Source organism: Anguilla anguilla, chromosome 6 (assembly GCF_013347855.1).
Source record: "Anguilla anguilla isolate fAngAng1 chromosome 6, fAngAng1.pri, whole genome shotgun sequence".
Taxonomy (NCBI): Eukaryota; Metazoa; Chordata; class Actinopteri; order Anguilliformes; family Anguillidae; genus Anguilla; species Anguilla anguilla.
In genome coordinates this window covers 44,873,965-44,896,801 of record NC_049206.1, presented here as the reverse complement: position 1 = coordinate 44,896,801, position 22,837 = coordinate 44,873,965, and the positions used below count along the sequence as shown (strand labels likewise).

Sequence of the window (22,837 nt, the reverse complement as noted above, 5' to 3'; positions counted from 1 at the left end):
CTCTGTCCTGTGGCAGATCACCCTGGGCTGGAAATTTGGGGAAAGTTTGGATGACAAGGACAGAACCCACCCATTACTGAAGCCTTACAGCTCACTGTCAGAAAAGGTGCATTGCAGTCACTAGTTCAAAATGCAGCCTTTAATCACACAATACTCATGTGGTCAGCTTCAATAAGTTTTCACAGCTTGGCTAAAATTATGGTTAATGCTTGTGTGTGTGTGTGTGTGTGTGTGTGTGTGTGTGTGTGTGTGTGTGTGCCTGTGTGTGTGTGTGTGTGTGTGTGTGTGTGCTTGTGTGTGTGTGTCCTTACAGGAGCGTGAGACTTACCGCTGGCCAGTCAAAGAGTCTCTGAAGAGCATGCTGGCCATGGGCTGGAATATTGAGAGGACCAAAGAGGGCGAGGCCGTGCAACGGGAGAGTGAGAAACAGAGCAAAATATCCCTGTCCCCTCAGGTGCGTCTGTGTGTGTGTGTGTGTGTGTGTGTGTTTGTGTTAGAGAAATCTTTGGTTTCAGTCAATATGAATTCACTGAACCCTTGTCTGGTTGTGTATAACAGGACTAAATATTGTATACAATAGGATGTGAATGGGTGCCACAGCATCTATCTTCTCCTTCATTTTACTCCAATATGACCCCTACACTGTAGCCCAAAAACATTCTCCATCATGTGCAGAAGAGTTTATCTCTGTTCACGTTTTTTTGTGGGATTTTGACAGGGAAATGGATTCATCCCAGACCCTCTGGACATGAGCAATGTGGTGCTGTCCAAAGAGCTACAGGTGCGTGATCAGACTTCCATTTTTATGAAGACACAGTTAGGAAGATTTATTTTCATTATTGTTGTAATTATTTAATACAGAAACGATTGTCTGTCTGAAATATATCAAGATAGATTTAGTTTAACCAGCATACATATTAAACAATACATTTTCATTTTCTGCACACCAGACAACCATAGGTTGAAAGTAGCAGACAACAGGGTGCAGTTACAATTAATGTCATGGAATTAATCTTGACTTTTGTTTGCTTAACATCCCATACAGGGGATGGTTGAAGTTGTGGCTGAAAACTACCACAACATTTGGGCAAAGAAGAAGAAAATGGAATTGAGTAGCAAAGGTGTTTTTTCTGGATTATCAAGTGTCAATCATAGAATTTGAGATGCAATTTTCCTACAGCCAAAGACCTTGCTGTCTGAGTGAAGGCTGAGTAATATTTCTATGTGTTACTTGTATGCTGTTCTGTGGGAGGTTATGGAGGGTAGGTGGGCGAAGATGATAAAGGCCACAGATGAATAGGTCTGCTTTCTGATTCACTTGACCCCACACAAAACCTTTTGACATAAATCACAACAAACAGAACATTGTCATTCTCAAAGAGAGAACACAACATGCACTGAACCCCTTATTACCGTCAAACATTGTTTTTGTAATTATTCACCAGAAGATGAAAGGAACCTTGTTAAATAATTTTCTTTATTAGTCATCCCTCTGAAGGCCATCCCTGAAGCAGTTCCTTTGTACTGTGTGTACTGTAGCTTGTATTAAACAGGTCTGTGCAGTGCTGTGCACTGAGGTAGGGTTGAGTTTGCTTTTGTCATCCTCAGGAGGTGGGACTCACCCTCTGCTGGTGCCTTACGACACCCTGACTGCCAAAGAGAAGTCCCGCGATCGGGAGAAGGCCCAGGATGTCTTCCGTTTCCTGCAGGTCAACGGCTACGCTGTCACCAGGTCAGTCTGCCCCACTCACTACATTTCCCACAATGCTGTGCCTTACACCATCACTAGGTCAGCCAGCCTGGCTAGATTGTTTCAACTTCAACACAGCAATGGCCACAGTAGAGCACTACGTCATCACTGGCTGCATTAAAGATGAAAACTCTGCTGTTTTTAAATGGGTACTGTACTGTTTTAAATATCCAATTTCAGAGCACTGATACTCTGCTGATACAAAGATTGAATATGGAGTGACACCATTTCTGGGTGAATTTAGGGCAATAGTACCACATTTAAGTTCATACATATGTATCGAAGTCTAACACAGCTCAAGTAAAACTTGATCATATTGCACACTGACACACACTCTCTCTCTGTTCTCTGAGCTGCAGAGGTCTGAAGGACATTGAGCAGGAGGCGTCCTCCATGGAAAAGCGGTTTGCCTACAAATTCCTGAAGAAGCTGCTGAAATATGTGGACTCTGCACAGGAGTTTATTGCCCACCTGGGTGAGTGTGAGTGTTAGTGTGGCCGCATGTCTGCATGCGCACTGTGAGAGTGGGGAGGGCTTTCAGGTGAACACATTCCAGAGACTGGCTAGATATTTGGGTCCTGCATTCTTCCCCTCCTCTTTTCATACAAACTAAAGGAGATTCCTATTGTTACTGGGGTTTCCAGACCTATATTGAGGTATTGAATGTTCATTGCTAAATATGCATAAAAATGAAACAAATTGGGATGGTTCAATTTCAGTGGCAGGGACACTGAACTTTATGGAATGTAGAGCTGAGTATCATGGAGGTTGGTCTGCAGAATCTGCAGAGAAGGGAGAGGCTTATAACTCTACTCACCTGAATTTAGCCAGTGACGCTTTCTATCTCCTGCATCTTTCAGACTGTCACTTTCTCGAAAATGTTTCAAATGTTGAGCAGCTTTCATCAGAGTGTGTGCATCTACATGAAAACTCCATCAAAAAGAGTGGAGACACTCACCTATCAATTATCAGTTATTCAAATATTGATCATTCCATTATTGATAGAATGCATTTCTTTACAATAATGTGTTCCTTGTCTTTACCCATTGGTGAATAACTTCATTGGTTACCTTCTTCATCTTTTTGGAGAGTTGACCTATGACCCCTGTGATTCTTCTAGAGGCCGTGGCCACCAGCGGGAAGACCGACAAGTCTCCTCACGATCAGGAGATCAAGTTATTCGCCAAGGTAGGCACGCCCTCACGCAGCTGCAGAAGCAAAGGGAAGAACAGCACCCCTGCTGTGCTGGGGAAGGAATTAAAATGAGAGGCGAGCTAATTGCCAAGCATGCTCTCCTGTGGGTCTCAGTGCGGCTCTTTATTTTTCACCTGCCTGCAGGTACTCCTGCCTCTCATAGACCAGTACTTCAAGAACCACAGCCTGTACTTCCTGTCTTCTCCCAGCAACAACTTGAGCAGCAGCGGCTATGCCTCCAACAAGGAGAAGGAGATGGTCACCAGGTACCGCCGCACAGCAAATGCCACACACGTGCCGTTACGATGTTCAGGTCCAGCTGAACACTGCACACTGTTCCCATGGAGCCCTCTCCCTGTCTCTCATCTTTTCTTCCTTGTAGCGGTGTTGTTTTCACTGTGGCTTCCCTGCTCTGCTCTCTCCTCTATCTTCCAGCCTGTTCTGTAAACTGGCAGCCCTTGTCAGACACAGGATTTCCCTCTTTGGTAAGGAGATTACCAGCGATGCCTGATGCTCATCTCTTACCTGCTGTTGTATTTAACCACAGAAGGCTGTGGATTTGTGCTCAGTGTGTCTGTCCTCTCTTAGGGAGTGACTCTGCCACCATGGTGAGCTGTCTCCATATTCTGGCACACACGCTGGACACCAGGTATGGCCCCACCCCTTCTGTATATCCTTCACATTTCACTGCAGGTACAGCCCCACCCCCTCACTATAGCCCTCACATTCCACACCAGGTACAGCCCCGCCCCCTCACTATATCCCTTATATTGTACATCAGGTAAAGTCCCACCCCCTCACCTGGTATTCCATGCCTGGTACAGCCCTGTCCCCTCACTATACTAAATGATTTTATATAAACGGACTAAGGTAACCCCAATACTGACCTGTCATCTGTGCCGTGCGTGGTGTCTGCTGGATCTCCTGTGGCCCACAGGACAGTGATGAAGTCGGGGTCAGAGCTGGTGAAGGCAGGCGTGCGCACGTTCTTCGAGAACGCAGCAGAGGACTTGCAGAAGACCCTGGAGAACCTGAAGCTGGGGAAGATCTCGCACTCGCGGAGCCAGATGAAGTGTGCCTCCCAGAACATCAACTACACCACTATGGCCCTGCTGCCCATCCTCACCGCCCTCTTCCAACACATCACCCAGAATAATTTTGGAGTGGATCTGCTGTGTGAGTTCTCCCAGCCAGACCCCGCCCCCTCCATAAAAAACCCTGCCCACCTCGGAAAACCCCTCCCCTTCACACCAAACCGCACCCCCACCCTACCAAACCACATCTCTTCATCACCAAGCACCACCCCAATGTGTAATTTCTGAAGGTTTAATTGGACAGTGCTGTGTGTGTTTCAGTGGATGATGTCCAGCTGTCCTGTTACCGCATCCTCACTAGTCTGTACTCTCTGGGAACGGGAAAAAACATCTATGTTGAAAGGTATTTGCATTTTACATTTTTGATGTGATTAAGTTACGAAGTCTGTATGAGGTCACTTTATGTGTGTGTGTGTGTATGTATGTGTGTCTTTTTACAGGCAGCTCCCAGCTCTGGGTGAGTGTTTGGCGACGCTGGTGGGTGCCATGCCCGTGGCGTTCCTGGAACCCCAGCTGAACATGCACAACCCCCAGTCTCTGTTCAACACCAAGAGCCCCCGCGAGAGAGCTAGTGAGTGGCTAACACAGTGCGCACATCTTTGGCCTGCATTTCATCATTGATTGCAGCACCTACTACTGCATGATATATTGCTGCACTTCCTCACGCGTGTGCGCTTGGCGTGTCCTGCTTTCCCCCTGCAGTCCTCAGCATGCCGGACACGGTGGAGGAGATGTGCCCGGAGATGCCGCGGCTGGACGCCCTGATGAGGGACATCGGCGACGTGACGGAGTCGGGCGCGCGGTACAGCGAGATGCCGCACGTCATCGAGGTGGTGCTGCCCATGCTCTGCAACTACCTGTCCTACTGGTGGGCCAAGGGGCCCGAGAGCGCCGGCTGCGACTCCTCCCACTGCTGCACCACCGTCACCTCCGAGCACCTGAGCCTTATCCTGGGGAACATCCTCAAGATCCTCAACAGCAACCTGGGCATCGACTCCGCCCCCTGGATGAAGAGGATCGCCGGTGCGTGGGCCCCCGACGCACTAAACCCGTGTCTCTGATATGCCGACACACATCTATGTATTAAATACTAAAGCCAAGCATTGTGAATAAGCCCAGAAATAGGTAGTCTGTCCATATATGAAGTACAAATGCATACTATATAACATTACATTACATTACATTACATTACAGGCATTTGGCAGACGCTCTTATCCAGAGCGACGTACAACAAAGTGTATAACCATAACCAGGAACAAGTATGACAAAACCCCTAGAGAGAAGTACCGGTCCAAGTACAGGGAACAACCGCATAGTTCAACTTGGACCCTGATGGTTAAACTGATTAACACTAACAACGAGAACGTCAACAACGCAATGTTATAGGGGTGTCATACTGAATCCCAAGGGGGCGCACTGTGTCTGTGGATTTTTGTGGTTTCCTTTCAGTCAGCTGCCAATTAAGGCCTTGACAACAAAGTGTGTGGATTCCTTGACCAATCAATGACTTAAATGAACCACTGCTGCCAGAAAAAACACCTGACACTGTGCAGCAGACACTGTGGCTCTCCAGGACTGGAGTCTGACAGCTGTGCGCTATAGGGATTTGGTGCCCTTCAGCAGGGGATTTCAGGCTTTTCTGATCCAGGGACCCCCATCCAGACTCAAAGGCATCCAGCTGATAAGTTAAAAATGGTTATGTTTTAAACATAAAGGTTTTATATTTTGAAAACTGGGACACCCTACAGTATCTTCAAGGACTCCCAGGGGTCTGCAGACCCGCTGTTGAAAACACAGACCCTATAGCAGGTATTCGCAAACCTTCGGAAGAGTTATGCAAGGACACTTCAAAAATAGTCAAAAATGAAAGCTCAAAATCCGACAAGAGCGAGGGGTGGTTGGTGTTCGGTGTGGGCTGGTGGCCCCTGTGTGAATATCTTTCTGTGTCGCTGCAGTGTACGCTCAGCCCATTATCAGCAAGGCTCGGGCGGATCTGCTGAAGACCCACTTCCTGCCCACTCTGGAGAAGCTGAAGAAGAAGACGGTTAAGGTGGTGGCGGAGGAGGAGCTGCTGAAGGCCGACAGCAAAGCCGACACCCAGGAGGCGGAGCTCCTGATCCTGGACGAGTTCGCCGTGCTCTGCCGCGACCTCTACGCCTTCTACCCCATGCTCATCCGCTACGTGGACAACAACAGGTAACGCAGGTCACTCGATGGCTGGCTGCTGCTTTCTGCTACTCGAAGACCACAGGAATGTAAATATTGCTGCCATGGCCAGCGGTTTGAGCCACTCCAAATCTTACTCAAACAAAAAATCTCTCACTCTTCAGGGCCATTTCCTGCTATCTAGAACAATTAATTGTACAAAATTGATTTTGGATTTCCCTTGACACATAGTTCAGTGGATACCATTAGTACCATTAGTAATAATGTTACAGAAGGATCTGTAAAGCAATATAACTGCTAATGTGAAAAAATATCGACACTATGGACAGACTGGTCAATTTTATGGAGGGACTGATCTCTCATGGTTTGTTTTTCTCTCTCTTCTCTTCTCCAGGTCCCGGTGGTTAAAGGAACCAGACGCTGATTCCAATGCGCTCTTCAGGATGGTGGCAGACATCTTCATCCTGTGGTGTAAATCACATGTGAGGCCTCTGCTTTGCATACATTTTGAGAGCAGCTATCACAGGAGACCTTGTTTCAGTTTGTATTTTCTTATGCGTACCATCCATCCATCTTTTCCCCCCTGTAGAACTTTAAAAGGGAAGAGCAAAACTTTGTGGTTCAAAATGAAATCAACAACCTGGCGTTCCTCACCAGCGACAGCAAGACCAAGATGTCGAAGGTGAGGTTGTGGTTTTTCGACCTTTGTTAAACTGGGCTTGTAACAAAATGTTTGTTCTTGAACTAGGAGGCTATTGAATTCTAACTGGTTAACCCTGTTCAGCATATTCCTGCTGCTCATTCTCTTCTATTTCAGTACCTGTTCCTTCTCCTCTTTGTTGTTCGGTGTATTAGATGTGCCTTTTCAGCTTGCAGCATTAAATATAAAAAATGTAATTTAATGTGGTTGGGCGGCCAAGCATTGGGAATCAACCCAGAAATAGGAAGGCTGGCCAAAAATCAATAAATGGGTTTTATGGCACAAAATTATTATGTTGTTTAACTTCATTTAAACTTAATTGCCATTTTTTGGGTTACAGGCAGCTTCAGAAATATAAAACCTACTAGTATTGCAAACATTTTTGAATGACCCAAGTATTGTCACATCAGAATTTGCTACAAAAAAAGACATTTTAATTTTAATATGTAATTCATGAAATTAATCAGAACTGCTATTTTTACCTTAACAATATGCTCTTTTCGTCTGTATATGCATGACATTACACGGCTTTTGAATCTATGTGATATTACATTGAGCATGAACACAGACTTCTAATACAAGGTGGTGATTTTGCTCTTGGGCGGCAGTGTAGTATAATGGTAACCAAAAAGTCACAGGTTCAATTTCCAGGTAGGACACTGCCGTTGTACCCTTAAGGAAGGTATTTAACCTGCATTACTTTGGTATATATATCAAGCCATATAAAGGGATGCAATGTAAATGTTCTGTAAAACATTGTGTAAGTTGCTCTGGAAAGAGCGTCTGCTAAATGCCTGTAAAGTAAGTACATTTTGTTTTCTTTCCCTCACACAGTCTTTTCTGACAAAGGTACAGTCAGAGTGCATGGGCTGGTTTGTATGAGGGTCTCTGTCAACATCAGCACTGTGCTGTACTTTCTCGGTTTCCAGAGGATTGTGGTCTTTCCTCTGCCCACCGTTGCTTGTGTTTTGCTTCAGTGTTACGTCTGTAAAATTAGTCGGACGTATGTCAGTAGCTACCTGGTTGTGCCTTTTTACAGTATATGGCACTAGTAATAGGGGGCTTTCACAAATCTTTACACCCTTGGAGCAATCAGCTTCATTCAACCCTGGATCAAAACCAATAAAAGGGCTTCCAATACCAAAACATAATCAGTGATTGGTCGATTCAGTTTGCTCAAATGGTGTAATGCTGTATGCGGCCCTGCATTGCCTACAGCCCTTAATGAAGGCTGCGCTTCTATACATAGTCCTGGCTTTATTTAGCAGTGAACTGCATCACTGGTAGTGATATTTAGCTCTGTTTGCAGATACCGCTGAAAGCTCAAGTTCTGTTGATTGATAACTATGTGGTTTGTTACAGTACTTTGTGTAAAACAGGCGAATTAGGCTGTTTTGACTGTCAGTTTGTGGTTAGATGAAAATTATTGTAATGACTGATTGCTTCCAGCCTCATCCTGAGTGAATATTCTCCCAAAGTAAATAAACATTTTATCAGATTATCACAGTTTTATTACACAGTTATCTGTGTAGTTATATAAGCAGAAAACAGTGTCCTTTTTTGATCCCATGTCTGAGAGGACCACGAGCTGTCTTTGAGTTTGAACAGCGTTCAAAAGCAGCGCCTCTCTTGACAGTCGGGGGGCCAGGATAACGAGAGACGTCACAAGAAGCGGAGAGGCGATTTCTACTCCATCCAGACCTCCCTGATCGTGGCGGCGCTGAAGAAGATGCTGCCCATCGGCCTGAACATGTGCACCCCGGGGGACCAGGAGCTCATCTCGCTGGCCAAAGTCCGCTACAGCCTGGTGAGCCGCTAGCACCACGTATGAGTTACTAGTCTGGTAAAAAGCCACCTTATCTTTGCTACACTTTGGTGTACCATCATAAGGAGCAAATTCTACGTCCAGTGGCATAGTAACGGATCCATTTTGCAGCAGGACAGACAGATTTCACAAAAGTGTACAGTGGTATTGGGGTGGTGGGGGTGAATAATTCCTTTTTATTCTGGGTTCTTCACAATCAAGCTCCTTGAAAAGCCCCCCCCCCCCCCCTCGGCTTCATCTCTGGCTAATCCTAGGACTTTCTCTGGTCTCTGAATGTTTTTATTCTTCCACAACAGAAAGACACAGATGAGGAGGTGAAAGAGCATTTGCGTCAGAATCTGCATCTGCGAGATAAGGTAAGCTGGAGGGAGTGTAGCAGACTGTTCTAGATTTCAGATTTTGTCTTGTTGAGGGCTGTTCCAGTGAGTGTGCTCTGTGTTTGCTTTTGTGTTTGGTTGAGCGCTGTTTTCAGAGTTTTCAATGTCTTAACCTCCCAGTCAGAGGACCCAGCGGTGCAGTGGCAGCTCAACCTGTACAAAGATGTGGTGGTGAAGACCGAGGAGCCGCCTGATCCTGAGTACATTGTGGACCGAGTGCAGACCATCTCCACTGCCGTTTTCCACCTGGAGCAGGTCAGCCTCTTCTTACTCGCTCGCTGGCCAACAGGTCAGTAGTGTATGTTTGTCCCTTACTTATGCAATGTGGATCAGTACCACTTTTGTAACTTCTTTTACCTCCCTAACCACTAGGTGGAGCAGCCCCTGAGGAACAAGAAGTGTGTGTGGCAGAAGCTGCTGTCCAGGCAGCGTAAACGTGCTGTGGTGGCCTGCTTCCGAATGGCTCCGCTCTACAACCTGCCCAGGTTTAGTATCACTATTATTGTCTCTCTATGTTTCATCCATAGGTTCTCTGTCTTTGGACATTGAGTAGCTTAAACTTGCAAAACTGCTATTTGCATAATGTAATATTCATGTGTGATTTCTGGTTTGTAGCTTGCTCCTGTATTTCCTGACAGTGTAAATGTATAAAAGAGTTTTAAAGTTTTTGTATGGATCTCAGTGTATGTGTTTGTGGTCCAAAATCTTCCTTTGACTCATACAGCTGGACAACCTACCTTGACCTTTCTGGAGAAAGTCCTTTCATGTGTTTTTTAACTTCCTGACTGGCTTACACGTCTGTTATTACACATAGTGCATAAACCCAGTAACAGCTTTATCTGTAGATGCAAGGATTGTTCCCTGTTGACATTCGGCAAAGGTCTTGAAGTTACTAGTTAATGGCTTGATGCTGACTTTGAATCAGCCATTTCTGTCACTCAAACCAAACCCATTTGGAGAGCAGCTGTGAATCCTGACATTCTCCTCATCCTCCTCCACCACCCATTCCAACATTCAAGCGCAATTTTGATACAGTCTAAAACCATCCTAAGTGACTGGCCGCATTAGTGTCACACTGCTTTCCCTCCTTTTACAGTGTGATTTTCTTTGTTTGCTCTGAAATTACATCACCATCAAACCAAGCTCCCTGATAACAATAACATGATGGGAAAATTGACTAGCTTTCCAATGCCTCTAGGCAGTGATTGATTAAAGAAGGAAAGTCAAAAGTTTAAAAAGCTGTCACTGGTTAGACATGTCCATTAAAATATTATGAGACCAACAACAAAGGAAATTTCAGCCCGCGCATTTCAGCAGAAAGCCTGTGCATTTCATCATCACGCGCTGTCGTGTGCTTTGAAGTTTGGAAAGTGAGTCCATTTTCACCACTTACTTTCTCTTTTTTCTTCAAGCGAGAAGTGCTCTTTGCTCCCTTTTCTTTAAAAGTGCACCTTGCTGCCCACATTTGGGGTTAGGATAAAGAAGACATGAAGATCTATTGAGTGCTTTGGTTTTTCATTTGTGCTCAAACTCCATGAAAGTTTTATCTCCCAGTTTTATTGTCTGTTGTATGTTTTTGTATGAAGTGACTTGACTGTGGGACTATGTGGGAACCACTCATATTCATCCTGGTCAAGGTTGCTCCGGTGACACACTTTCACCCAGGTTGTAATTGGTCAGCTGTTTAGGGGGAGTCAGGGAGTTATTTTTCCGTTTGCCTCTAGTAGATGTACGTCTGTGTTAAACTGTATTGAAAATTGTCCCTCAAAAATCGCTTTTACATTATGTGTCTCATTAATTTAGTGAATGATTTTATTTTGTGTTCATGTGATTGGTAAGTATACTTTTATAACCTTTCTGACATTGTGTGTGTAAAGACATGGGTGTACAGACAGATGTTCCTGGCAGCTATTTGATACACCCATTGTATGGTCTGGTGCATTTCTTTGGAGAAATGCCTCTTTGCAAGCTGCCCAATCAGATTCAGCAAATGTCCCTCACTAACCGCTTGGTTTCATCACTTCCTGTTCCCACTTTCTCTCTTCCTCCTTCCTCCTAACACTGCCCCTAATGTGGCTCTCCATCCCCAGGCATCGCTCAATTAACCTGTTCATCCTGGGCTACCAGAAGCTCTGGATAGAGACAGAGGCATATTCCTTTGAGGAAGAGCTAGTGCAGGACCTGGCAGTAAGTACTGCGCATGTGATGCCCTCCTGCGGGCGCTGTGAGCCCGCGGCTGCTCCCTGCACTGAATGCTGCATGAGCACGACCCCGCTCACATGCGCGACCGCGACCCCTGTCGCCTAGGCCACGCCCTCGGGCATGTCACACGGGGGGCGGCCCAGACTGATCCGGGGCAGGGATGGCATCTCTCAGTGTCATGACGACAGCCCTTGTTTACGGTAAGGGGGCTGCTGCTTTTTTAAAAATAGAATTTATCAGAATTCATGTCATTGTCTCTATTGTGAATGTGTGATGGCATCAGTGCCACCCACACGCACGCATCATTTTGTGGCAAAGAAGTTGACAAGCTTCTCCTTTTTATCTTTTATCTAACATGCAGATTATGAGCCTCTGTTTTTGTCCCAATGACATGGATCTAAAATCCAAAACGTATATCCCAGTGAGCAAAAGCCAGAATCTAGACACCCACAGGGGTGGAAATATAGGTTGAGAGATGTTTTGACTTAAACAGACTAGGTTAACCTCAATATAGCTGAGGTTTTACCCGGCTATAGCCTGGCTGCATCCTAGTCGGCTAGAAAACTTTCACTTTTCAACGAAACGTAGCTGGAGTTACACCTGTTTCAACAACTTTTCACCACAAAAATGTTCGCTGGGATACAGCTCATGCTGTCATAATGTATTTAATTTAAATGCTGGGGTTTATGTGACATATACAGTACTGTATGTCAGGAAGGATTTAGTGCACATTATGTAGGTGATTAGTTGTTTCAGCTGTTTGCTTTCTCTTTGATGCGGCCAGGTTTCAGACTGGCCTTCCCCACTGATTAAGTTCAGCTGCCTCCATTTAAAATTAATGATATATAGTCTGTCCCCTTTCAGAATTTTACGCTTCTGATGATGGCCGGACATTATGGCCAATAAGTCAACGGTATTTTACAGAAATTGATTAAATAAAATTAAATTTGTGCCTGTTCATTGATCAGTTATTCTGGCTGCATCTGCTCACAGCCCGATTTGAGAGCGGGTTCCTCCTCTTCTGCAAAGCATTGATTATCCCACTCAATTTATTGACTCTTGAGCAATAGTAGAATTCCCCATTAAAAGGAAAACATGGACCAATTTGGTTTTCTCAATGAGGATCTATTAAAATAGGCAAAATGAGACATTTCTGTTGCGTTCCAAAGTTACCCCTGAAGCCCTCAAGCCCACGATGAGGGCTTTCCCTTTTGATTTTGTGCCATGATTTCACAAAACAGTCATTCCAGGGCCTGAGGGATTGAGAGGCTAAGGGGATGGTGAAAAGCAGAACTACAGAAAGGACCTTAAAATCATCAATTAGGTGCCAATACTTTGCCTGACCAATGAATTGCACAGTTGCATTGCATGTTTCACAAGACCTCTGAGGTTTGCAGTTTCTGAGATGGTAATCTTGGTACAAATTAAATAACATGCATTATCTGTTAAAATTTTGCTGCCACAAAATATGCAAGACATATCTGGCTATACATAATTTCCTCAATGCTTCTGTTAATAAATGCCACAGAACATAAGTGAATTATAACCACTGAGCATTTGATTTCAAGAGTTTGTGTTCGGCTATTGTATTGGCTACTATGGGATGCTGTTTGTAAAATCTTGCAAATTGCGTAACCCTACTCAATTTTTCCACATTTAGCATTGCCTAGTGTAAAAAAATGCACTACAATATTCAAATGACACTTTTTAAACATTTATACAGAAATTTCCAAGACTAATGTTGTGCATTGAAGCAAGGAAACTGCACAAATACTACTTATAATGGTATGTTTCGAATGAGAGACAAGTATGTATAATTATAATACTGTTGTTTCTAGAAATACATACTGTATACCTGACAGTTTTTTGCCTCATTATACAAACAGAAACCTTTTAAAAAATATCATTCCTTTATGAACAAAAAAATATATATTTTAAATTTTTTATGTCTCTGTCATTGTGAGCAAGGTGCCATTTTCTTCAGTTTTTCTGTGGTTTATATAGAATTCTGCAAACTTACTTTGGTGAACAGTTATATTGCAGCCACCCATATGGAAAGTTAGCCATTCAGGTATTGTGGTGGTTCATTGTGGTGGTGAGTCATTCTTGATTTCCCATTCTTCAAGGGCTAGTTTTGAGGGCTTATTTGAGCCACCTCACTCCTCCTAAACTACAGCTCTAAGACTTCCTCTCAGCATGTTGAACTGTAGCTATTACTGTAGCTGTGCTGGCTAGTGAGTCTTTAGGAAGCCATTTAACATACCGTCCATTGTGTTACATGAAGGTACTGCATTGCGCTATGGGACGTCCAGTGTTTTCCTTGGTTTTTGCATGCTGCTTGCTCTGTCTCCTGCTCTATCTGCATCTGGTCCTCCCTCCTATAGAACCAGCACCGCCTCATCAAGCCATGGCAGCACAGAGCAGCTTCAACATGTACTGTTTGGACCGTCTACAGTACATTGTGAATTCACCTGTTCTTGGTGGATCTGTCTGTTGTCCACCCAAATCGCAATGGGGGGGGGGGGTTGTTAGCGAGTCTTGCTGTGGTTGTCTGCTGAAATACATTGCGTACGTGCAGTAGGTGTTGGGAGTTGGTTGAGGGTGCTGCTCTGCTAACTGCTAACTGCTATGAGTATGCCTGCAGAAGGCATGTGTCGAGGAGGAAGAAGAGGAAGAGGAAGAGTCTGAGAAACAGCCAGACCCTCTGCATCAGCTGATCCTGCACTTCAGTCACAACGCACTCACAGAGAGGAGGTGAGGAAGACATGCACACACACACACGCACACACCCACCTGAATTATTGTAGGTTTTTTTTTGCTACACAAAAAACGCATTGACGCATTCACTTTTCATATGATATAGTAACAATGCCATGTTACTATCCAGTGTGTTAATAGATTCAATGCTGTGTCCTGCATTTTTCTTCATACACCCAGCTCCCTAGATGAAGACCCACTGTATATTGCATATGCAGACATGATGGCAAAGGTATGACTCTTGTTTTTATCATTTTATGTTGCATCAGATATGTGCCAGGATTTTGTTAAACTTTTTCCACAGCACTGTTCATTCTATGGGACTAACCATTCCACTAACTTAACTTGTTTAGCAATGTTTCATTTACAGTCATAACTTTCTCTACATAAACTCTCTTCTCTGCAGAGTTGTGGAGGGGAAGAAGAAGAGGAAGAAGAAGAGAAAGAGACTACCTTTGAGGTGAGAATTATTTGGACTTCTCTCTCCCGCTTTTTCCTGTGCAGTGTCCATATGTGGGTTGTGATGTCATCATGTCCCTGAGCAGGAGAAGGAGATGGAGAAGCAGAAGACTCTGTACCAGCAGGCTAGGCTGCATGAGCGTGGAGCTGCAGAGATGGTTCTGCAGATGATGGGTGCCAGCAAGGGTACACAAAATACATAAAATCATATACGCACTCATATACTACTACAGCACACTTCATTTTTTAAGTCAAATGCCTGCATCTAACTTAAAACCAAGATGTCCATGTAAACTACCCTTGGGTGGTTGGTACCCCTTCATTTTCAGACATCAAGCAACGTAATGCTAGCACATTTTATAACCAATTATTTTATAATCATTGATTCCCAGATAAAACAAAAAAATGTTAATTTCACATCATGAAGACATACATAATGCTCATCTAAAAGTAGTTGGTGGTAAAAACATCGGACCAATTAAGTTGTTAATGACACAGCCCTATATACACACACATATACATACAGCTTTACAGGTCTCGGTATTAACACGTCTCTCCTCTCCAATCTCAGGGCGGCTGGGTCCCATGGTAACCTATACCCTCAAATTGGGCATCTCCATTCTGAATGGAGGCAATGTGCTGGTGCAACAGGTACTCGCCCACAGGAGCCATATGAACTACAATTCCCACAGATTATTTTGGATTATGGGGATGATGCCGAAAACAGAAGGAAATTTTGATAGATAGACTGTGATGACCTAAACATAAAACGTTTTATCTGAATGTAATATACTGTATAATGTGTAGCTTCTTAAATTTTCCCCTATGTGTATTTCCTTGAGTGACGCATTACTTGCCTTTGCAGAAAATGCTGGACTATTTGAAGGAAAAAAGGGACGCTGGCTTCTTCAAGAGCTTATCTGGACTCATGCAGTCCTGCAGGTAGCCTGTCTTTAAAAGAAGCCTTTTTAGAAGGAAACTGCAATCAATCTCCTTTATGTGGGATTTTCTAAAACTGTTTCCTGTTTCTGCCTCTAATGCTGTTTCCTGTGCTTAACACTGGCAGTGTCCTGGACTTGAATGCTTTTGAGAGGCAGAACAAAGCGGAGGGTTTGGGTATGGTGACAGAGGAAGGATCAGGTGAGTGGAAACTGTCCTGCTGGCACAGGAAAGTGTTGCTCCTTTGATGATCAAGTGATAGAATCTGGGTAAAATACAGTCCTACTGGAACATCTATACAGTGGGTATCATATAGTCCTCATACAGTATTTACTGTTTTTTGAGAGTAATAGGAAATTGGTGAAATAAATTTTAAAATGCATCTAATTAATATGCATGGAGTAGAAGAACAAATGCAATGGTATGGCAAAACCAGGGTAATGTGGACTACAGAACTGCATAGTGTGGTACAGGATGGTTCATTCTCACTAGCAAGGAGTCGTAAACCCATAGTGTTGGTAGTGGAAGAACTTCTTAGCAGGCTAATGTACAAGGACCCTTTTAATGGTTAACAAAAGACATTCAGTGAATGAATGTGGCACCAGAGAAGTATAAAGCTGCATTCGCCCTGTGATGCAGTTTTTGTGCACGCTGTTACTGCTTGTGCTGCAGTCATTGGTCAATGTGGTCTCATTAACCTCTCATTGTCCGGCCATCCTGACAGCAAACCCTCGTAGGTGTTGGGTGAGTTAGGAATCGGTACCAGGGTGAATACATCGGGCGTGCTGTGAGCCAAAACAAAGACGTAGTGTATACTGGATAAGAAACAGATGAAAACTTTTAGAAATGCAATTGTTGGTCCAGGCTGACCAACCAATGGACCAAAGCAGTGATATATTACAAGCTCTTTAAACTTTGCCGAAGTACACTTATGATTGGTTTACAACCAGTGGCAGGATGCTAAACTGTTGTGATAAGACTGTCCTGTTAAAGGATGCATTTTTTTTATAAAGGCAGTGGAAAGATACTTGCCAAAATCCAGAAAACAGCAAGCATCTATGGATGGTAGACCATTTTTGTTTTTTTTGGAGGGGAGGGGCTAACAAATTGATGCTACTTACTTATCACTTGCTTGTGGATGAGAATCGCCTATGTTGATGAAATTATATACAGTAGCTGGCTCATTCTAAGACAATAGATAGAAGTGGCTTTTCCTTCCTCCAGTCAAACACCTGCCAATCATGCAAACTCTGTAGCACTGTAAAGTTCCTTTAACCGCATGTTCTTGTCTGTAGAGCAAACAGTCATGCCGGTTTTCACTCTTACTCTTTTTTTCTGATTGTAATTCCGTGTTTTCCCTTTGCTTACGTCTGCTTTTCTGTTTGTTTTCCATTGTGAATTTAACTCATCGGTCGCAGTCAACGTGAGTGAGCAGGGTAAATACATGGCTTAGCTTGTATCTGTTACGCAATGCTACCACTCGGAATGTTAGTATGAAACCCCCCCGGCCCAACCCCCCCCACCTCCCGGATGTGTTAACCCAATACTCCTGTGTGCAGGAAAATCTGCATGCTAAACCAAAAAACAAACGATTACTGACACACTCAAACTGACTCACTCAACTCCTGTACTAAACTAGCGCTTGTTATTTGTGTGGGAAGTGTATGTTAACAATACTAACCAGTAATATCTTCTCTGTACGTTTGTGAACAAAGGCTTTAATAAGGCTTACTCTAGCGTTGAGCACGACTGTAATAGCAAGATCTATCTGTTGCTCTTCAGCAGCAGAATTCTGATATTTTGACAAAGTCATGTGGCTGCCATCTACAGTTTTTATACTTTGAGTCCATCAGGAATTTGTTGCTAAGACATCAGCTGTGCTAGAGTAACTGATGCTCATGAAACTCATGTGGATGCACTTACCTTCTCTTGCACCGTAAGTCGCTCTGGATAAGAGCATCTGCTAAATGAATGTAATGTAATGTAATGTTACCTGCTTGTTTGGGGTTGTATTCACTGTCTGCTCTGGTCCAGTAGAAGCTCCTAATTTCATTCTCTTGTTCCACAAGGTTCCAAGGTCCTGCAGAATGATGAGTTCACGAAAGATCTCTTTAGGTTCTTACAGCTCCTGTGTGAGGGTCACAACAGTGGTATGTAACTGCTGTTATGTCTTGCTAGCCTACTTGTTGTATCTTTGGCTGAAAAGCCTGGGAAATGCTATTATTTGGTTTCTTGCTTAATATTGTGGTTCAGCAGAGGCAATGATTTGCTCTTTAAGTTGTGTGAGCTAATGGAAGCTGATTTATAGAATGTTCAAGGATAAATACATATTTCATCAATTATTGATTATTAGGCCCGTTGACCCTTGTCAAACACATGACAACAAAATGCTGTGTTCTGTAACTAATGACAACAAAATGTTGTGTTCTGTAACTAACAGAAAACAATTTACCAGTTTTTGTAATGTTTATCCCCTCCTGAACTTCTGAAAGTCTGAAGTCTTCAGCCATCCCAGTTAAGAAGTAGAATGAACTTTTTGTGTGGCATCTGTTGTATTTCAGATTTCCAAAACTTCCTACGCACTCAGACAGGGAACACCACCACCGTCAACATCATCATTAGCACTGTGGACTATCTGCTTCGCCTGCAGGTAACACATGCACACACACACGCACACACACACACGTGCATAACCACCCACACACCTTCTTTCCCTGGTGTTTCAAAATGGTACAATAAACCCCACGTGGGAATTGGGCATCTCTTCCTGTTTCTTAGGAGTCCATTAGTGATTTCTACTGGTACTATTCTGGAAAGGAAATCATGGATGAGTCCGGCCAAAGGAACTTCTCTAAAGCCCTGGCTGTAGCCAAGCAGATCTTTAACTCCTTAACAGAATACATCCAGGTAATGCACACACATGGCCTGTTCTGCTCCTGAGTCTCTCATACCCAGGACTGTACAGTGTGAGAGGGACTCAACTCTTTATCACCAATTCAGTCCAGGCTACCTTCTGTTTAGCCATTTTCATTTCTGTTTGAAATTACCGGATTTGTAAAGACTCAGCCTGTTCCTAGTAGTCAAAGGAGGTTTCCTTTTTTCTTCTTTCCCCTTCTACTCTGTTTCAGGGCCCATGCATTGGGAACCAGCAAAGTCTGGCCCACAGCAGGTTGTGGGATGCAGTGGTGGGATTTCTGCATGTGTTTGCCAATATGCAGATGAAACTGTCACAGGTAATTCCATCTGTAGACCTTTTTTTAAGTGAATGAAGAGCGTCCTGATTATATAACTCTGTAAAATATTTTTTTAAGACCAAAATTTCTTCATATTCCATAAATAAATTTCAGTATTCAAAGCAATATAAACCGTGCTCAGTTTCTGAGAAACTTCTGATTCACAAACTGTATCTGGAGATGATCTTAATTGACTCAATCTTTTGGGCCTGGCCTTGACTTTTCCAGACAGCCAACCCATTGCTTCGTATCATGTTGCATGAGACTAAATGCATTTTTATAATGTTTTGCAAGTGGTAAGATGTTGGTGTCCTTTGGTCTTCTGGCAGGACTCCAGGCAGATTAAGTTGCTGAAGGAGCTGATGGACCTACAGAAGGATATGGTTGTGATGATGCTCTCTCTCCTGGAGGGTAGGAGGTCTTTTGCACGTCTGCGAAACACAGGAAAACCCACAGCACCGTGCTAGTGTTTTAAAATGTTGAATGTGTGGTATACTGGCTAAGGATGTATGAAGGCCTACAGCTTGCAAGTTTAATTCTCAAACCAGGCACTGCCGATGTACCCTTGAACATATTACTTAACCTGAATTGCCTCAGTAAATATCCATATGTATAAACTGGTAATGTATGTAAAAATGTGTGCTGTGCAAGTATGTACTCTACGCCATCATATGATACAATGCTATAAGTACAGTACCTCACTGTTAGCTGTGTGAATGTTAACACATAATTTCTGACCCATGTTTCTCTCTCATAGGTAATGTGGTGAATGGGACAATTGGCAAACAGATGGTAGACACCCTGGTGGAATCATCCAACAATGTGGAGATGATCTTGAAGTTCTTCGACATGTTCCTGAAGTTGAAGGACCTGACCACTTCTGACAGTTTCAAAGAGTATGACCCAGACAGCAAGGGGATCATCTCCAAGAAGGAGTTCCAGAAGTCAATGGAGAACCAGAAGCAATACACACAGTCTGAGATCGAGTTCTTGCTCTGCTGCACCGAGGCTGACGAGAATGACATGTTCAACTATGAGGAGTTTGTGGGGCGCTTCCATGAGCCCGCTAAGGACATTGGCTTCAACGTGGCTGTGCTGCTGACCAACCTGGCAGAGCACATGCCTCACGACTCGCGGCTAGGTACCTTCCTGGACCTGGCCGAGAGCGTGCTAAACTACTTCCAGCCCTACCTGGGTCGCATCGAGATTATGGGCGGTGCTAAACGCATCGAGAGGGTCTACTTTGAGATCAGCGAGTCGAGCCGCACCCAGTGGGAGAAGCCGCAGGTCAAGGAGTCCAAGCGGCAGTTCATCTTCGACGTGGTGAACGAGGGCGGCGAGAGCGAGAAGATGGAGATGTTTGTGAACTTCTGCGAAGACACCATCTTTGAGATGCAGCTCGCCTCCCAGATCTCAGAGCCCGACTCTGTGGAGCGGCCGGAGGAGGAAGAAGAGGAGACGCACAGCATCCTGGAGGAGCTAGCCGAAGAGGAGGAGCACAGTGAGCTTGAATCCTCCTCTGCCTTCACCATGGCCTGCGTCTCGCTGAGGAAGAGTCTGTCCAACTTCCGCCAGCAGCTGACCTTCAAGAACCTGCGCAAACACTGCCGGAAGCTGAGGAAGATGAGCATCCGGGAGATGATCAAGGGCTTCTTCTACTTCTTCTGGGCGCTCTTCACCGGGCTCTTCAGAGGGATTTATGGACTGGTGTTTGGCTTCTTCCACCTGCTGTGGGCCTTCATGTTTGGCGGAGGCCTGGTGGAGGGAGCCAAGAACATGAAGGTGACGGACATCCTGGGTAACATGCCTGACCCCACACAGTTTGGAATCCATGGCGACACACTGGAGGTGGAGAAATCGGAGAGCAGTGGGACGGCAGCAGCAGCAGACCTGGCACAGGCGGGCTCAGGGGACGCGGCTGTGGAGGCGGAGTTTATGTCGGAGCTGATGGTGCACACACACAAGAAGGAAGGGAAGCACGGCTTGGAGCCTGGCCTGGGGGATATCTCTGAGGGTGGGGAAGCCGCCTCAGCGTCCAGTGTGCCTCCCCGAAAGAAAAAATCCCAGGTCAGCTAAGTCACTGCATCTCAAGCATGTTCATTTCCACTTTTAAAATAGCTGAAAAATTCTTACGACCCTGGGCGCTAGTAAGTTGAGGAAAGCTCTAGAAATCACTTTCAAACTATTTAAAAAATCAAGTCTGTTCTCTCACATACAAGTGTCTTTGTGCCTAGAAGAATGAGGGAGTACATTCATTATTTTTTTTTAATATTAAAAATTTTTAAATCCACTGTGGTATGTTGAGTGCTACCGTTGTTGGTGCTGCAGTTCTTGATTGGAACTGACAGAGAAAATTGATGCACCACCTCCATCACTGGCTAGCATTTAGTAATAAACCACAGCCAAATCCACAAAATTAAATGATACAGGCAAAGAAATGGAGCTCATCTTTGAGTGGTGGTGTAAGAGACAAATGCAAGCACAGTGGGCTCACTCTGTTTGTGTGTTACCGTGGCACTGTGTGATTACTGTTTGAGATGACGCTGCTCTCTCTGTGCTGCAGAAGCCTGAGGAGGACCACGCAGCAGAACCAGAGAAGGCAGAGTGAGTGTTCTGCAGCAGGGCTTCTGGATCCTGGTGCCTGCTGTTGGGTTCTGACTCTCTGTGTGGTGTTGCAGCATGGAGAATGGAGAGAAGAAGGACAAGCTGAAGAAGGAAGAAGAGGTGCCAGAAGCTGAGGAGGAGAAGGAGAGGAGGCCCCCAAAGGCCAGGCATGGGCTGAAGAAGGAAGAGGCCCCAGCCTTCATGGCCAGCTTCTGCGCTGGAGTAGAAGTTTATCAGACTAAATTGCTGGTGAGTAGGAACCCTGCCTCTACACCAACTATGGTTCCATATTGAGACAGACCTACTTAACCAAAGTCATAGCACCAAAGTCATAGGTCATTTGGCGCAAGCTAACATTAATTTAAATGTAAAGGCAGGCCATTTGTACTATACAGAGGGCATGTGTGGAGATTTATTAGTAAGTATGCAATGCAGAACAGGATTTCTTGAATACAGAATATTTAGACATTCCCTTCATTGCACCAGTTTGGTAGGCTGAGCAGACATCCTCTTTTTCTTAGTCATGGAAAATCACATCTAAAACAAACTCCATGCATTTGCATTCTCAGAACTACCTGGCCCGTAACTTCTACAACCTCCGCATGCTGGCTTTGTTTGTCGCCTTCGCCATCAACTTCATCCTGCTCTTCTACAAGGTACTGTGTCCGACTTAAAGTAGATCAAAGGTCACAAACCAGCTCTTCCTCCCTACTGGCACCTCTCTGACTCTGCCTCTTCCCTCCAGGTTACCGCAGATGAGGATGATGAGGAAGAAGACTCCTGGAATGGGGATGATGAAGACGAGGATGATGGTGGCATGGAGTACTTTGTACTGCAGGAGAACACAGGCTACATGGCACCTACTCTGTGTCTCCTGGCCATCCTGCACACAGTCATCTCCTTGCTGTGTGTGGTGGGGTACTACTGCCTTAAGGTAACTCAAGCTGCAGGTGCACCCTTCTGCTATCAATAACACCATTCCATAGCACCATGTGCAGTGAATAGAAACATTCTACCACATATTCTGTCAAATATTGACACAGGATAAGATTTGCAGTATTTCTCGTCTTTCTTTTATGGGAATGACAATCAATCTCAAGTTTCTTTTTAAAGATAGGCCCACGGAATTATGTTCCTTAAGAAAATATATGGTGTGCATTATTCTTATAATGGAATATGTAATTAGCTGTGCTGTCAGCTCCCTTTGTGAAATCACAGGACATGGGATGGAAGAGTCCCAATCATCCCTACACAAACAGTCCTATTGTTCAGTGTTACAGTTCCCGGTGAGGGTGTCGAGAAGGTTGGGTTTGGGCTTGGATTAAATCCCAAGGGAACACATTCAGCCAGTGTTCTGTGTTGACTGTTCTAGGTGCCCCTGGTGGTGTTTAAGCGTGAGAAGGAGATTGCCAGGAGCCTGGAGTTTGACGGCCTGTACATCACAGAGCAACCTTCTGATGACGATATAAAAGGACAGTGGAATCGGCTGGTCATCAACACCCCGTAAGACCAGCAGAGCAATAGAACATGAGAGAGA

General features: G+C 44.6%; 1 protein-coding gene across 3 annotated transcripts in view; it reads left to right on the top strand.

Annotated features, from left to right (window-relative positions):
* LOC118229820 (ryanodine receptor 3-like) overlaps positions 1 to 22,837 on the top strand; it is a 90,572-nt gene that overhangs the window by 63,245 nt on the left and 4,490 nt on the right. The window contains exons 54-95 of one of the 3 annotated variants that reach the window (XM_035422245.1): positions 17 to 106; positions 314 to 454; positions 719 to 781; positions 1,046 to 1,121; positions 1,609 to 1,732; positions 2,110 to 2,225; positions 2,871 to 2,938; positions 3,089 to 3,210; positions 3,380 to 3,429; positions 3,533 to 3,593; positions 3,882 to 4,120; positions 4,300 to 4,381; positions 4,479 to 4,609; positions 4,741 to 5,061; positions 5,994 to 6,234; positions 6,599 to 6,686; positions 6,794 to 6,886; positions 7,739 to 7,753; positions 8,541 to 8,711; positions 9,026 to 9,085; positions 9,227 to 9,361; positions 9,479 to 9,591; positions 11,197 to 11,293; positions 13,953 to 14,062; positions 14,246 to 14,297; positions 14,472 to 14,525; positions 14,611 to 14,710; positions 15,096 to 15,175; positions 15,390 to 15,466; positions 15,591 to 15,664; positions 16,882 to 16,899; positions 17,533 to 17,613; positions 18,025 to 18,113; positions 18,242 to 18,370; positions 18,592 to 18,696; positions 19,026 to 19,107; positions 19,454 to 20,763; positions 21,260 to 21,300; positions 21,375 to 21,549; positions 21,870 to 21,956; positions 22,046 to 22,234; positions 22,673 to 22,803. In XM_035422245.1, coding sequence (XP_035278136.1) covers positions 17 to 106; positions 314 to 454; positions 719 to 781; positions 1,046 to 1,121; positions 1,609 to 1,732; positions 2,110 to 2,225; positions 2,871 to 2,938; positions 3,089 to 3,210; positions 3,380 to 3,429; positions 3,533 to 3,593; positions 3,882 to 4,120; positions 4,300 to 4,381; positions 4,479 to 4,609; positions 4,741 to 5,061; positions 5,994 to 6,234; positions 6,599 to 6,686; positions 6,794 to 6,886; positions 7,739 to 7,753; positions 8,541 to 8,711; positions 9,026 to 9,085; positions 9,227 to 9,361; positions 9,479 to 9,591; positions 11,197 to 11,293; positions 13,953 to 14,062; positions 14,246 to 14,297; positions 14,472 to 14,525; positions 14,611 to 14,710; positions 15,096 to 15,175; positions 15,390 to 15,466; positions 15,591 to 15,664; positions 16,882 to 16,899; positions 17,533 to 17,613; positions 18,025 to 18,113; positions 18,242 to 18,370; positions 18,592 to 18,696; positions 19,026 to 19,107; positions 19,454 to 20,763; positions 21,260 to 21,300; positions 21,375 to 21,549; positions 21,870 to 21,956; positions 22,046 to 22,234; positions 22,673 to 22,803 — 5,681 coding nt within the window. The remainder of the gene's footprint in view (positions 1 to 16; positions 107 to 313; positions 455 to 718; positions 782 to 1,045; positions 1,122 to 1,608; positions 1,733 to 2,109; positions 2,226 to 2,870; positions 2,939 to 3,088; positions 3,211 to 3,379; positions 3,430 to 3,532; positions 3,594 to 3,881; positions 4,121 to 4,299; positions 4,382 to 4,478; positions 4,610 to 4,740; positions 5,062 to 5,993; positions 6,235 to 6,598; positions 6,687 to 6,793; positions 6,887 to 7,738; positions 7,754 to 8,540; positions 8,712 to 9,025; positions 9,086 to 9,226; positions 9,362 to 9,478; positions 9,592 to 11,196; positions 11,294 to 13,952; positions 14,063 to 14,245; positions 14,298 to 14,471; positions 14,526 to 14,610; positions 14,711 to 15,095; positions 15,176 to 15,389; positions 15,467 to 15,590; positions 15,665 to 16,881; positions 16,900 to 17,532; positions 17,614 to 18,024; positions 18,114 to 18,241; positions 18,371 to 18,591; positions 18,697 to 19,025; positions 19,108 to 19,453; positions 20,764 to 21,259; positions 21,301 to 21,374; positions 21,550 to 21,869; positions 21,957 to 22,045; positions 22,235 to 22,672; positions 22,804 to 22,837) is intronic. The other 2 variants (XM_035422246.1, XM_035422247.1) reach the window with 2 other exon arrangements.